The following is a 14575-nucleotide window of genomic DNA, read 5'->3' as shown; positions in this document are numbered from 1 at the left end:
ATTTCCAATCAGTTCTAATGAGGGGCCCTTCAAGGCACTGCCAGTTCTGCATGCCAATCCTTGAGAATTGTCACGGTACAATGCAAAGTAGGATATCGTCCCCGACCTTGTGATAGAGGAGTTGCAACACTTTCATGGCTTATCCTTCTGTATGAGCAGACTCTTCTGACACGTCATTTAGGGCACCAGACTGATATTTTACCTAATTGGTGATGGTTAATCTCTTGTTGAAGCAGTAAGCACTATACACAAAAGAAGGAATTACAGCAATATGCCATCATCTTTCTTTCTCACTTGTATGCTGTGCACACTGCTTCAATCAAAGACAATTGGAGAACACTCTAGCTATGGTGTGGAGTAACACAGTGGGAAATAACATGACATTGTCTGCCAGTTGACGTAACATAGAAAGATTTTAGCGCACTGGTGCCTGGCATTTATGCCTGCACTGTGCAGTGCATTTTTATTTGCTGTTGCAGTGTCTTGTTTGTTGTGTAAGCAACCAAAGTAGCACCATTGATGCTGTGAACAGCTTACATTGTAATCACAATTCTTTTATTGTTCATTGTGTGGGTATAAAAAAAAATCCCCTATTTGGTACCATACATTTCTGGTGCTGTGTAGTGAGTAGATGGTAGTCGTTTTCGTTTTCTTAAAAATTTAGGTTACAACACGATTGGTGCTTTTTCCAATTACTTGCCCTGCATATTACTGCATGTGTGTGTTGTGTGCTTGTGTATGTGCGTGTTGCATTAATACAGTGTTTTGTACCACTATTATGCTAGAGAGAAGTTTCCTCTCTGAAAACTTAGGCCTGCTTCTTGGCATGCAATTTTCGCACTTTGGCTTTGGTCTCATGGCATGGCAAGAATGTGAAAGCACATTACAGGTCCAGGTTAACATGAGAAAGCTGGCAGTGGCAGAAGACATGGCACACGCATAAGTGAAGCACAGTAGCCCAAAGAATGCATCCTGACCTGGCCTGCAAAAGCAATCAAAGCACAGGCAAGCTCACTGCAGTAGTCTAGTTTTTTGAAGCTCAGTAAAATGGAAATGAACACACATGACCTTGTGTCTGAGCTACTCGTGCTGTAATGAATATGAATGCCAGTCTTTTATTCGATAAGCTCACTGAATAGGCAAGGGTGCCTACTCAAGGCTAATGAAAATAGAACTAGCATCAATGTACAGGGTGGTATGTGTGAGCAGTTTGTAGTGTTTAATTTTGAACAAAAACTGAAGGGGCTGGGGGCTTGGTTTGATCTGAGTTCCTAGGAAAATCCCAATATGCCATCCGTGAAAACCTTAGGCTTCTCGGAATCTATTTTGAGAACCTTTTATCCTCACCAAATTACTGCTGTCATCGAGGCAGCCATTTTAACTCTCACACTCATCTTTTTGTGTGAGGTGTACACTGCTCTTGAGCAGCAAGTGAAGTGAATGGGAGGTGACAAACAGACAAGTGGTGGCAGAGGACAAACCAAATTGTTTCATGTGGTTGCACTTGCCATGACATGTTATTTTCTCGTGTTGACCTGGTTTCTGACTGTCATGATCATTGACTGATACAGTACTGCTAATTGCACTTCCTTGTGAGCAGAGTGCGCGAAAGGCACATCAGGTCATTATTGCAAAGGAATGTATGAGGAATTTTTTTCTATAACCGCAATATGGGCAGAATGATCTTCGATGAAAAGGGTTGGTAGTTATTCAGCTGCAGTGAAGATGCTTGTGAGTGCCTCAGGACACATAAAACATTTGATCCTGGTTTGTAGTATGGGTTCCCTTCCTTCCTTCCTCCCCCCTCCTTTGTACCACAGTTCATGATGTCACGACAGATGCGTGCCTCAAGCATCTGGAGCACCAAGAGCAGCCTTAGTGGGGGCTTTGGGTTCACCAGTGGCAGCAGGAACCCCAGCGGCAGCCAAGCAGGCCAGGGGGCGAGTCCCAGTACGCCCACTCGCTCATCTCCTCCACCACAGTGCCGCACATACATATACCAGGGATTGATCGGTGAGTGTTCATTGATGAGCTAGAAGCCAGTTGGCATAAGCAACAACTAATTGCATGCTGTTGTGTGTGCACCCTGTTATAGTGCTTGGGGCAGCTCATTTATTAAAGGCTTGTATCTGTCCACCTTAGACGAGGTTCGTTTCACTATATATGTACATCTTCTGTTGCATCAGCACCACTCGAAAACTTTCGATGGGGAGAGGGAGCTCTTGCTCTCACCCTCTTGAACTTTCTAGAACCATAAGGTCTATAGGTAAAACATAGCTTCATGTCTGTAGTGGCTATTTCTTTCTCTGAAAAAAGCTTTACCTGAACGGCCATCCCTTGTGGTCCATATGTTGTGTATGTGAAAAATCTATGTAGAACTTTATTAAAAGATTTTTTTTATAGAAAGCTTTAGTTCTCGTAAAAATAGTGCAATGAACAGAGGGGATACATGACGTTTTGTGTTCGTTGCACTGCTGAGCTCAAGATTGCGAGCTCGATCCCGGCAGCGGCAGCTGCATTCCGATGGGGGCATAATGCAAAAACACTTGTGTACCGTGTATTGTTGGCATATTAGAAGAACCCCAGGTGGTTAAAATGAATCCAGAGCCCCCTAGAGCTTTATAGTTAGGTTAGGGTTCTGCCACATAATACACCAGAACTTAATTTAATTAATGCATTTTGCTGTCATATTGGTAATTTTCTCAGACCTTTGTGAAGCTTGCACAGCTAGCGTATTGAGTTTTCAACTATCATAGTCAGTTCTGACACTTCCCTGCAGGCATTACCGATAAACTTATGCTGTGATTTTTACGAAGCTGCACCATCGTAAACAGGGTGGCTCAAAATTTAAAATCTTATCATCTTTAAATACAGTCGAACCCACTTATAACGATACTGGTTTTAACATTATATCGGTTATAACAATGAGAAGCTGCTGCACCATCAACTTTTGTATGTTTTCCATGGTGAAATAGCCCGCTTACTACAATGCCCCGACGTCGCATTATCAGTTATAACGATGAAGTCTGGCCGCTGGGTGTCTGAGCCGAAAGGTAGTGAAATGCGAAATCCTTGAAAAGAAAAAAGAAAGAAAGAAAAATAGAAATTCGAGTCACTGCACGATGGGCCACTGCTCTAACAGGCGTAACGCGCTCATTTTCCAGCCATCTCCGCACGCCTCTCTCCTGTCGCCCTCCCACCCCTCCGAACACAAATGGGCTCCGCCCATAGCTCTACGGCGCCCCACCCTCCGAAACACGAATGGACTGTGCCAACTGCACTCTTTGCAGATTCCTCACATGTTGCTCGCCGGCCCCTCATTCAGCACAGTTCTGCAAACAGCTTAACCGCTCGCATTCATCTTTGTTGGTTGGGTCAAAATCGTTCCTGGCCACGCGGTTTTTCAGCCTCGTTTGACTCGCCGCCGAAATGGGAGATGGCTGATCCGCCCACTGATCATCAGCAATGCACGGCGTTGCCGGTGAAAAGAAAGCGCACGGCTATAGATTTGGAAGCTAAGTGCTTCTAACGGATAAGGCTATCATTGCGAACATGCTTGCATCAGATAACGACGGCAATGGCGGCAGCGATGACAGGGTAGGGCAGGCTGCCTCAACGTTGTCCTCACAGGAGGCCTGGCAGATGATTCAGTCCCTCCGGGGCTTCGTTTTCACAAGGAACCTTCCACTGCAGTACGTGGAGCACCTGGATGCCTATGGAGAAGGATGTGGGCAAGCTTCGCGTAGAGGATGCAAGGCTGACGGACATAAGGTTTTCTCGTGTAAGCCAGTTAGAAGTACATGGCGAGATGCTTTTGGCGATCTCGCCTCAGCGTTTCTTCCGGATTTTTCAAGCTGACAGGCTGCCGCAGCAGCCTTCTTGCAATATTTAAAAGGCCCCTTTTGGGGCCTCCAAAGCGATGCCTCGGCGGTCCTTGAATATCGCTTGCCATCCGTGACCCCTTCTTGCAGTTGTTATAGCTGTGCCATTCTTTAATGCTGACAGCCGTGGCTTGTTACACGTGATCGGAGCACCCAGGAAGCAGTTATACAACATTATAGTTTTCTCACATCGGCTCTCCCATCCCCCTATTTTGATTTTTTCATGCAACCCGGTTAAACAATTATCGGTTATAACTATGGAATTTTCATGGCACTTGAATATTGTTATAAGTGGGTTCAAGTGTATTCAAAACTCACCAGAATTATAACATTTTGTAATTTTCATTGAGCATTCAGTTCTATAGATCAACATTTTACTTCCCCTAGGTGCTCGAATTTGACATGTTGTTTTAAATGTTTAATCAGAAAACATTTATATCTGTACCAGGAAATACAGGAAAACAAAGCATACTTCTCTTAACCTTGTGACCTGTTTTGTCTTCACTTGGCAGCTCAATATTACTTGTTTGTTCTTATAGGCTTAGGCAAATTAGTTAATGTCCTAGCTATTTTCTAATACAAGTGGGCTGTTATTAGAAACAGCATGTGGCTGCCAGCTCTCAAAACTTAACCGTTCATTGCTTAAATCAAAGTTGCGATGAAGACTTTCTGAATTTTTTTTATTTCTTTCTTCTTCTTCATTTCTTCCTTTCTTTCTTTCTTTCTTACTAGTGCTGTGCTAGTAGAGCAGATCTAACCCTGCACCTTTGATCTGTTGTTGTTTAGGCAAAGAACGAGCCAGCATATGGAGTGAGCCTCAATTCTGGGAAGATGCCTTCTTCGATGCTGTTGCTCAAGAGCGTGACCTCATAGGAATGGACCAGCAGCCAGGGGTTTTGATGGAAAGGCAAGCATTCCAGACCTTTACATTTGTGCTTCTTATGAATTTGGAAAATGCAGCACCATGTCATTGTTGTAGCGGTTGATGAGCACAATACAAGAATAGGGCAATTCAGAGGTGTTTGAAAAGCAGCATTTTACATTAGGAAGCACAATCACGAAAATGCATATTATTACGTATGTGACGTGTACAGTAGAACCTTATTGATACGATCCTGTCATGTACGATTTCGTGACGCCAATGTTTGTGATCGACAACTCAGAAAATTACCCAATAATGTTACGCTTCTTTTGTACTGGTTCACACTTTCCTGGAAAGCACGATCTTTTGGCATCAGTGTTCACAAACTCCGATCGTATGATATGTTTTCCAGTTGCTAGATCTCATGTAAGCAAAAAAGCCACAAGGCACGCGCAATCGAACACAGTAGCCACTGCTGCAGCAGCTTCCCCACAATGCTTGTCCGCCGCGACATAGTTTCCCATTCTGATACGAGAAAATGTCATCCCGGGTCTTCGCATTCTGTATTCACAGCTATCGCTGCCAACCCTATTGCAATAAGCATCTTCACTTATCTTTCACAGAGCGTGGGGCGTAGTACCATTAGAAGTGTTCTGCAGGCCATAACCCAAACCCGCTGCCAGGCAGCGTGAAGTGAGCATCAGGTTTCACTCTGGCCGCATCATAGTTATTCCAGATTTGCCTAGCAATTTGATTTCATTTAGGTTTCTGATCGCCGTTTTAAAACACCACGCAATAGGAAAACTGCTGTACGTCTCGTCACATTACGAGAGATGGCACGAGTGCGGCGCTGCTAGCGCCACCTAATGGCAGGGTTAGTTGGGCCCGACAGGGAGTAGGCTCTTCTTTTTTGACTCGGGGTCGGCAAAGAGCGTGGACATTCCGCATGTGCGTCAATCCATGCTTCTGCGAGACTCTCGCGTGGCCTAGAAGCAGGACACTGGAATGGACGAACACGATCATCCAAATGCGCCACCGTTCGCGTGACCATACGTGTGAACGACCAGGCGTTAGTGTCCAGCATGGGGCAAACATATTCGCTCACTATCCGGTCGCGGTGAGTCGTACCTCCGCAATTTGTCCCGCGCCCATCGGCATGTTTTGTGGATAGCGACTCGGTTAGCAGGCGTTAGTCTATGAAAGGTGCAATAAATGCATGCCCTTGTGATTGTTAGTGCTACTGTGTTGTTGTTCCTTTGTCCCAAGAGCACGAGTGAGAACCCCACAAAGTTCCTTTGTCCCAAGAGCACGAGTGAGAACCCCACAAAGTATAGCCACTGGTGCATTCAATAATAGCTCAAACTGCGAGCGACATCTCAGAATCATATGGGCACTCACATTTCATAGTGAAGCTGGCCAATTTGCTGTTAACATGTCATTACGTCTCCATCAGCCATGTCACCTCTCGTGCTCTCTGATAACACTTCTGTGCTCATGCACGTAGAATCTTCATTGTCTCTATTGTCCGCCCTTCTCGTCACATTCGTTCAATGATGCATCTTCATATTACACATGGCACACAGGCTAACATACTATTAGCATGCAAGAGGCGATTTTTGCTTACATTGGTACTATTTCTCTTAACCGCTTATTACCACTGAAATTGTGCGTCAAACTGCTGCAGTGACACAGTGGCTATGGCATTCTGCTGCTGTCCCATCTTCAGTGGCTACATTGCAGTGGAGGCAGAATGCAAGGACACTTGTGTGTTGTGGGAGATACGGGTTCTCTCCTCCGTACTCTTGGGACAAAGGAACGACAACACAGTAGTGCAAACAATCACAAGGGCATTTATTGCACCTTTCATAGATCAATGCCTGCTAGCCGAGTTGCTATCCCCAAAACATGCCGATGGGCGCGCGACAAATCTAGAAGTCCGACTCACCGCGAGCGAGCGAATATGTTCGCCCCATGCTGGTTCCCAACGCCTGGTCGTCCGCGTGTTCGGTCACGCCAACGGAGGCGCGCTCGAAGGCAGCTACGCGAGGCGGTCTCGCAGAAGCATGGGTCGCCGCGCGCGCGTGGGACGTCCACGCCGTGCGCCCGACCCGCCGGGAAAAAAGGCCAGCGCCTGTCCCTCGGCGCCCGAGTAACCCCGCCGCGACGGTGGCGCCATCTCTCGCACCGCGCTTGTACCACGCCGCGGGCGCCAGGCCACGCGAGCCGTGCGGGAAAACAGCATATCAGGGGATGCGCTATGCGGGAAAGACATCAGGGGACGCGCGAGAGTCGCGCATCCCCACATCCCCCCAACCTTAAATCACTTCTTATTCCGGCGAAACATGTCACACGGTCTAACATTAACCCGTGCTTCGCGAACAAGGTGGTACATGCAACAGTGGCCGCGCCGGGGAAATGTCCACACGCTGTCCGTAACATGCGAGCCGACTGTCCTTGGGGTACACCGCTGGCGTCCGCCGGTCACAGCAGCAGCTTTGCAGACTCGACGGCATCATTCCAGGCCAGGACTCCGGAGACGACGACGCAGTAGTCGGTACGAGCAAGCGTCGCTCGCGCCGACGCGCCCTGCTGGCAAGAGCCGCCGTAGCTGTCGGTGACCGCTGGCTCCTTTGTCCGCCGCCGAGGGTTGTGAGCTGGATGCAGGAGGCCGCCGAAGTCGCTGCGCCGAACTGGCCACAGCATCACCATCGCCCGGGGTGACTCGATCGTAGTCCGGGGCAGCCGCGCAGACGATGTGCAGGTGACAGCCAGCCAGGGGTGACTCCAATCACGCTGCGTACACTCAAAACACTCGGCAAACACTAAAGTAGTGCAAGGGAGAGGAATTCTGCATGCGCATCGCCCACGTGGTACGATGTTCAACTCGGCTAGCAAAAGATCGGGCAGCTACTCAGATGCTAAGTTCACGTGAACGAAGCTCGCTTCCTTGAGCCGAACGAGTAATTTCAATTCGTGCGAGGCTAAATTGAATGAGGGAAGCAAATTGCAACGCCTCAACGCCACGGTCCTCCAGGTTGTGTCCCTCCACGTGCGACAGGCAGCTTCGTAAAGCCTTAGGCCTAAATCGTCGCTACCCTGACAACAACCGGCATCCAAAAACAACACCCAAAATGGGCGCAAAACAGGCAGCCGCGAGGAGACGTTAGCTCTGTGAGGTGGTCCTACTCCGCTCGGTGCACACAGCATCCGAGTTGACGGCGCCCACCGTCCCAGACGGTGTCGGAGCGCCCGGTGCCAGGCCGCACTACCAGTCAGCCCGTCGTGGCACCCGTGGCCCGCGGCCACCCGGCTCCCAGAGCCGCGACTTCATCCGAGTCAAAGAGATAGAAGAAGCTATTTACATAAGAAATTCGGACCACCCACGAGGCTTCCGTACTCACTCGCTTCAGGCTTGCCACTGCTCCGCGGGCGCTCAGCCTCGCTCTCCCAGGATGCAGACCACGTGGCTCTCGTACCAACGAATGCCATTAAAAAAAAAAAAAAAACTTGCGAAAAGGCTTAGCATGCTGATAAGTTCAAACACACTACAGCCACCGTCGCCTCGCTCAAGAAAGCACGCCGCCGACGCTAGCGATCAAAATCCACGCTAGGCCTACGCTTCGGTTCAAACAAAGGTCTTGAACGAAGCAACACTTAAAATTATCGTCCGATGCCCCAAGAGGCCCCACGTTGGGCGCCAGATGTGGGAGATACGGGTTCTCTCCTCCGTACTCTTGGGACAAAGGAACGACAACACAGTAGTGCAAACAATCACAAGGGCATTTATTGCACCTTTCATAGATCAATGCCTGCTAGCCGAGTTGCTATCCCCAAAACATGCCGATGGGCGCGCGACAAATCTAGAAGTCCGACTCACTGCGAGCGAGCGAATATGTTCGCCCCATGCTGGATCCCAACGCCTGGTCGTCCGCGTGTTCGGTCACGCCAACGGAGGCGCGCTCGAAGGCAGCTACGCGAGGCGGTCTCGCAGAAGCATGGGTCGCCGCGCGCGCGTGGGACGTCCACGCCGTGCGCCCGACCCGCCGGGAAAAAGGCCAGCGCCTGTCCCTCGGCGCCCGAGTAACCCCGCCGCGACGGTGGCGCCATCTCTCGCACCGCGCTTGTACCACGCCGCGGGCGCCAGGCCACGCGAGCCGTGCGGGAAAACAGCATATCAGGGGATGCGCTATGCGGGAAAGACATCAGGGGACGCACGAGAGTCGCGCATCCCCACAGCGTTGAGCTTTAGTTGTGCATTAAAGAACCCAATTTGGTATCTCATAGCTCATATGTGTTGTTTCGAGGCAGTAAAGCTAGTCAATCAGTCAGTCATATGGCACCTTGCGTGCCTTTTATATTAGTATCAACTCATAAAATTAAAGGAAAAGAAATGCTGCGTTAAACTTTAAAATGATATGGGTATGTGATAGCCTGGCTGTGTGCTGACCTGTGTGTATTGGACTTTTTAACACAGTCACTGCTGCAGTGCATTTTGAAGTCTCAATTCCCATACATGATGACCCACCAGTGATTCACCAGGGAGTTGTACTCTTTTGAAGCTTTCTCTAGGTGGAGAGAGATGACCCCACAATGCATCAGATCAGAAGAAACAAGAATATTTCCTCTTTATTGATTTCTAGAGAAAGTATCACTTGTTCATTGCATGAAGGCCCTGCAGAGCTGCATGGTGGAAATAGCTGCTGTGACCCTTTGGTGACCCATGTCATAGTGAACATGTTAAAGTCAGCTTATAAGCTGCAGCAGTTTTGTATTGTTGCACATGGCATTGACTCAGTGGTCGCTTTAGGTAGTCAAGGCTTTTCGTTGTCACAGTGTGTTACCATCACAACATGCAGCTACAGACTAACAAATGTACAACCTTCACCTTTTGTGGGAAACTACTACTGATTGTCCATGCACATGCATTTTATCTGTATATATTTCCCCTTACATTTGTGGCAGTTGGTGGCAGTGTGTTAGTTGCTATGGCAGCATTCAAACCATCTTTGCTCATACACTGCTGATAACTTGGAAGTGAAAAGCTTACTATAGACATACCTGTGAAAAAGCCATTTTTTTGGGGGGAAAAAAAAGGTTCTCTTTGGTTGCTTTCATTTAAATTTATGTTCCCTGTTGTATTCAGATTTTACAGTTGCAGAATGGAATTTGGGGATTGTGTAAATATTCTGCTGTAGGCATTGGCTGAGTGCTCGCTCCTGTTAGAGCTTTGTGCCTCTGCCAACCAGTGGTGTCCTCCTGTCACCAGGTACCGGTCCCTTTCGAGCCCAGAGAAGAAACGTCTGGAGCATGATGAGGACCGGCTGCTGTCAACGCTTTTGTCCAACCTGATCGCCTTCATGCTGATGATGGAGGTGCCTGTGGACGAGATTCGCAGGCGTGCCCGCCGCCTGCTCGGAAAATGTCACATCAGCCTCGTCTACAGTGCGGAGCTCAACACCATCCTAGATGCACTTGACTGTGTGGTATGACCAGCATTGGTTTATTGCTGTTCACTCAGAAGATTTCCTGTGTCTGTATTATGATTGTGATCCCTGCCAAGATGATTTTCCTGCAGCAATTATTGGCTAAAGGAGCAGTAGTAGTAGGGCCAAGTCTAATAGCAGTGTGAAATATTGATGTTCTGTCTGTCAATAACAGAATTTCAACAATGCATTCAGCAGTAGCTGCTTTGCTGTCTGTTCTATGGCCTCAGCGATTAAGCATCTTACATTATCTTGGCTACCGTGCTTCTGCAACAGAATGTGACACCACAAAATACCTGTGTTGCACAAGACTTACTGGCTTGAAAAATCTCTTAAGGTGCTTTTTTATTATTTTTTTTTTGAAGCAGTAACCATTTGTAGAGCTCAAGTGGTTTGTCTAGTTGTAGATCATGTATTCTTACTGCATAAGTGTGGTGACCTGCAAAGCTTACCCAGTTTTAATGACTTAGCTTAGACTTATAACACTGGTGCCAATGGTTCTGGTAATTTGTTGCTGTATACGAGGTAACCTGGCCACGAAGGCTGCATTATGATATGGGTGGACATTCAATAACTGATTGTGGTCAACAAAATAACCTAACCATCCGCTATAGTGTCCTTCAGAGCCGTGATGCAGCTATGGTACATGAAAAGCCATCAGTTATGTAATTATCTATAAAAGGTTGCTCACTGCAAATTCTCGTCTTTGAATCACAAGAGCATGCCTGGTGTGCCTGCACTTCTCATTGTAAGAGACCCAACGTATCCAAACTGCTGCTTCAGCCAGTCAGCACAACTGCTGGAGGCTTCAGAATAAGCCTCAGTCCTTGTCGCTGTTTTTATGTTGTGGATGAAAACAGTGGTTCTCAAAAGAATGAATGTGCTCGGGACTTCATGCAAAACATTGGAACTGATGGTAAAATCCAGGGACCCTTCTCAAAATTTTCACAGCAGGCTAGGTGCAACTGAAAATGGCTTTGCTTTCATAAATATACTGGCAAAGCTTCTTTTTTGACATCTGCATTGAAATTTGTGGCAGAAGTTTATGCTATATGGTGAAGTTGTATTTGTTTACATATACCTCTGTATTTTGCACATGGCTGTAATTATTTTTTGACATTGTACTAATTTATTAGTTAGCATAACTTGTCCCTTTCCTTTTGTTTCCTTGTTGCAGGATCAGAATGGAACTAGGATCAGGAAGGTGTGTATTGCCTGCAGTCCTGCTTCTTTCCTTAACTGTTTATGAGCTGAGGACCCCATGCCTACATGAATTGTAGAAGCAACTGTTGTATTCTGCAAACACAGTAGTATGGCACAGTACAGTGAAAAATCACCGCTAGTATCGTAACAAGCTTCTTTTGGAAAAGCTTATAACGACAATAGGAGTTCCCTCTTAGTTCTTTTACAGTCGCAGACCGATAATTCACTCAATAGGGACCGCATAAAAGTTCGAAATACAGTCAATTTCATATGTATCAAACTTGTATATATTGAATTATTGTCTATATTGAACAGTTGTCGAGTCCTGTTGAAAATCCTATGCAGAAGTATAGTGATGTACTATGCATACCTTGAACTCCCGTTTACCGCCACATTCGATATATCAAACACTGCACCGTGACCATGCAAGTACATCATGTCTCCGTGAGGAGACACGATCGCTTCTCATGTTGTTGAAAATGTTTAATGCTGACGGATTTGAAATGGCACTGTTTTGGTAGATACTGTCAATAAAGAGATTGAATCTGAAGGGCAGTACATGCCATGGAGGAAAAATGAACAGGGTAATCTCAGTTTTGCTCGCTCAGCATATGGGTGGCTTGTACAAACTAGGGCTGTCTCTTATTGGAAACAGCATATTAGGATTTCATGAGCGGCCAAATAATCCGACCCCAACCTCTACTTCGACGGATATTTACATTACATTTTGAATTTAGCAAAACCACTGCACACCACATCTGTACTTTGCGGAAAGACATTGTCTATGGCGTCGGTGGCGGTGTCATAAAGCAGTCAGAATAATTGAGCATGTCTGAATAATTGAGCACATCCAAATTATCGATGTCTCTATTATCGGTTGGTTACTGTATTGTTCTTCTTACTTCTGTTTTTTTTTTTTGTCTCCTTTTGCCTGTTCAGTATGGAAACGAAATTGACCTCAAGCCCCTGGGAAGCCGTCAGATGCAGTCACAGTGTTTCACGGTTCACACCACCACAAACACTGATGACGAGGAAGTGAGATTTCTTGAAGTAAGTAAAATTAACAATCATATTCCTCTGTGGAGTTTAAACATTTTTGTTCGACAGGGCCAGGATATCTGTAATTATACCTCATCAACCCCTGTTCATGGCTGGCTGGTCCAGGGGGAAACATGGGTGGATCAGCCCAGTATCGCTTATCACAGGAAAATTTGGGCTTGTTTATTGCCAAGTTGCTTGTGTGAAAACAAGTCACTTACCATGGTTATTCTAGGTTTGTTTGTTTTCGAGCTTTCTTAATATAAATAACAACAGCTTGATGAACGTTCACATGCTTGTTGTCAAATGCTTGCCTTTACATGGTGAAATGTCTAACTCACCTGTACGGGAGCTCTTATTATGACCTGTAACTTTTGTCAGAAATTAAACAAGCAAACGAAGAAGCAACCCAAATGCATTCAATGACAACAACCAGTTTCTGAGGAATTCAGCGATGTCACTAAGTGTGTACGAAAATACAATGGGCAAAGTGCTTGTTTAATGCAAGTTACCGGGTCTTCTCTGGTCTTCTAACAAGATTTTATTGGGTAAAATTTTCCACTAGTCGGGCTATTTTTAGACAAGCCTCATTACTTGTTTGTCTTTGCTGTGAGACAGCTGTCCACATGTTAGCTCATTGTGTGATCACCGTGCTCAGAGGTTCGTAGCCTTCTTTTAATCTGAGAATCCTCCTAGCTTTAAGAAAAGGCAAAGATTCTCCTCGTCTCTGCCTCCATCTGCAGTATGTGCCCTGTGCTGGTGCAACCTAACTAGTACTAACCCCTTAACCCTTTGAGGGTCGATTTTTTTTGCCATATGCGACTGCCCAGGGTCGGTTTTTTTATTGCAGATTCCAATTCTTCTTAGGGACTTGTTTCGAAAAAAATTTACCATAATTTTTCTAGGGTGACTGTAAAGTGAGAAAAAAATATTTTGCATTGGTATATATGTACTCTTCATTCATGAATAACAACAATAAAGAAGGAAATAAACTTATAAGAAATAAAAATTTGATGCATTGTTTAGTTCAAGGCTTTGAAAATGCCCACATGAGAATGCTTCGCAAGACTCAAATATTCCTGCTCTTACACTAATATGTACATCCATAGCGTAATCAAACTGCGTAGGTGCACGCACTCAAGAAAACTGTGTGGTTGTGTGCCCATCAAAAAAAGCAAAACGTGTGACAAACTTCCGCTAATCTTCATCTTATCGCCAACCAGAGGCAATTAGTTTTCGCAAGTCTCCAAAAAAAAAAAAAGCTACGGAAACACATGCACGGCGGCATCCTTCCCATGTGCACCCCTGTGAGCACTAAACGAGCAAGAAACAAGCGGTCGCGCTTTGAGCGATTAGTAACGAGATAGCCATTAGTTCTTCAAGCGCAAGGAGCTGAAACCGCCTGCGGAACAAAACCCAAACCACCGCCCGCCCGCCCACGCTAATGTGCAAGCGGTAGTATATAGACGCACGGGAGCAAACTAGTTCTAAAACAAACCATGCAACAAAAACCGAGAGAGGCAGGCGCGCGAAAAAAATTCCCTGTATTCCCACATAGTGGCAGCACATGACAGAAAAAAAAAGTTAGGAAATTGGCGCACTTTTTAAACATACAGATGACGCCGTAAATTACGGCACCAGCCATTTTGCACTTGTTCGCGGCGCCATATATTTACGTCATTGACCCTGAAAGGGTTAATTACCATGACAAATTTTTAAAAAATATTTTAAAAGTGTGAAACATTTTTTTTAGACCTGCATATATTGCACCAATTTTTCTGAAATGTCTGGTCTTCTAAAGCTGGCCGTGTTGAAAAAAAAAATATAGCAAAGGTCATTGTGTATTATTTATTTGTGAAAATTGCTAGAAACTGCACATACCATATTTATTCGAATCTAGGCCGATAGTTCTTTTCAAATAACCATATACCAAACTCTAGGGTCGGCTTAGATTCGAGGATTTAAAAAATGCATCAGTTTGTAATTGGAAATGATAAATATGGTGCATAGCTAGCGCCATCTAAAAAAGTCATCATTGCAGCCGCTACTAGCCCCACCAGTAGCCAACTGAAATACACGAGCGCCGTCGCTATGTTGACGTGTCGTAT

At 46.0% G+C, this 14575-nt stretch overlaps 1 protein-coding gene across 7 annotated transcripts in view; it reads left to right on the top strand.

Moving 5' to 3' along the window:
- The window catches only part of Rab3-GEF (Rab3 GDP-GTP exchange factor), a 124127-nt gene that overhangs the window by 78182 nt on the left and 31370 nt on the right, over positions 1 to 14575 (top strand). For 4 of the 7 annotated variants that reach the window (XM_055073939.1, XM_055073942.1, XM_055073938.1 and 1 more), the window contains 5 exons: positions 1776 to 2013; positions 4668 to 4788; positions 10010 to 10226; positions 11404 to 11430; positions 12369 to 12479. In XM_055073939.1, the coding sequence (XP_054929914.1) occupies positions 1776 to 2013; positions 4668 to 4788; positions 10010 to 10226; positions 11404 to 11430; positions 12369 to 12479 (714 nt within the window). The remainder of the gene's footprint in view (positions 1 to 1775; positions 2014 to 4667; positions 4789 to 10009; positions 10227 to 11403; positions 11431 to 12368; positions 12480 to 14575) is intronic. The other 3 variants (XM_050183254.3, XM_050183251.3, XM_055073941.2) reach the window with 2 other exon arrangements.

The sequence above is a fragment of the Dermacentor andersoni genome, chromosome 4 (assembly GCF_023375885.2).
Source record: "Dermacentor andersoni chromosome 4, qqDerAnde1_hic_scaffold, whole genome shotgun sequence".
NCBI classification, from domain to species: domain Eukaryota; kingdom Metazoa; phylum Arthropoda; class Arachnida; order Ixodida; family Ixodidae; genus Dermacentor; species Dermacentor andersoni.
The sequence above is the reverse complement of the archived record's forward strand: the minus strand, read 5'-3'. Positions and strand labels throughout refer to the sequence as shown.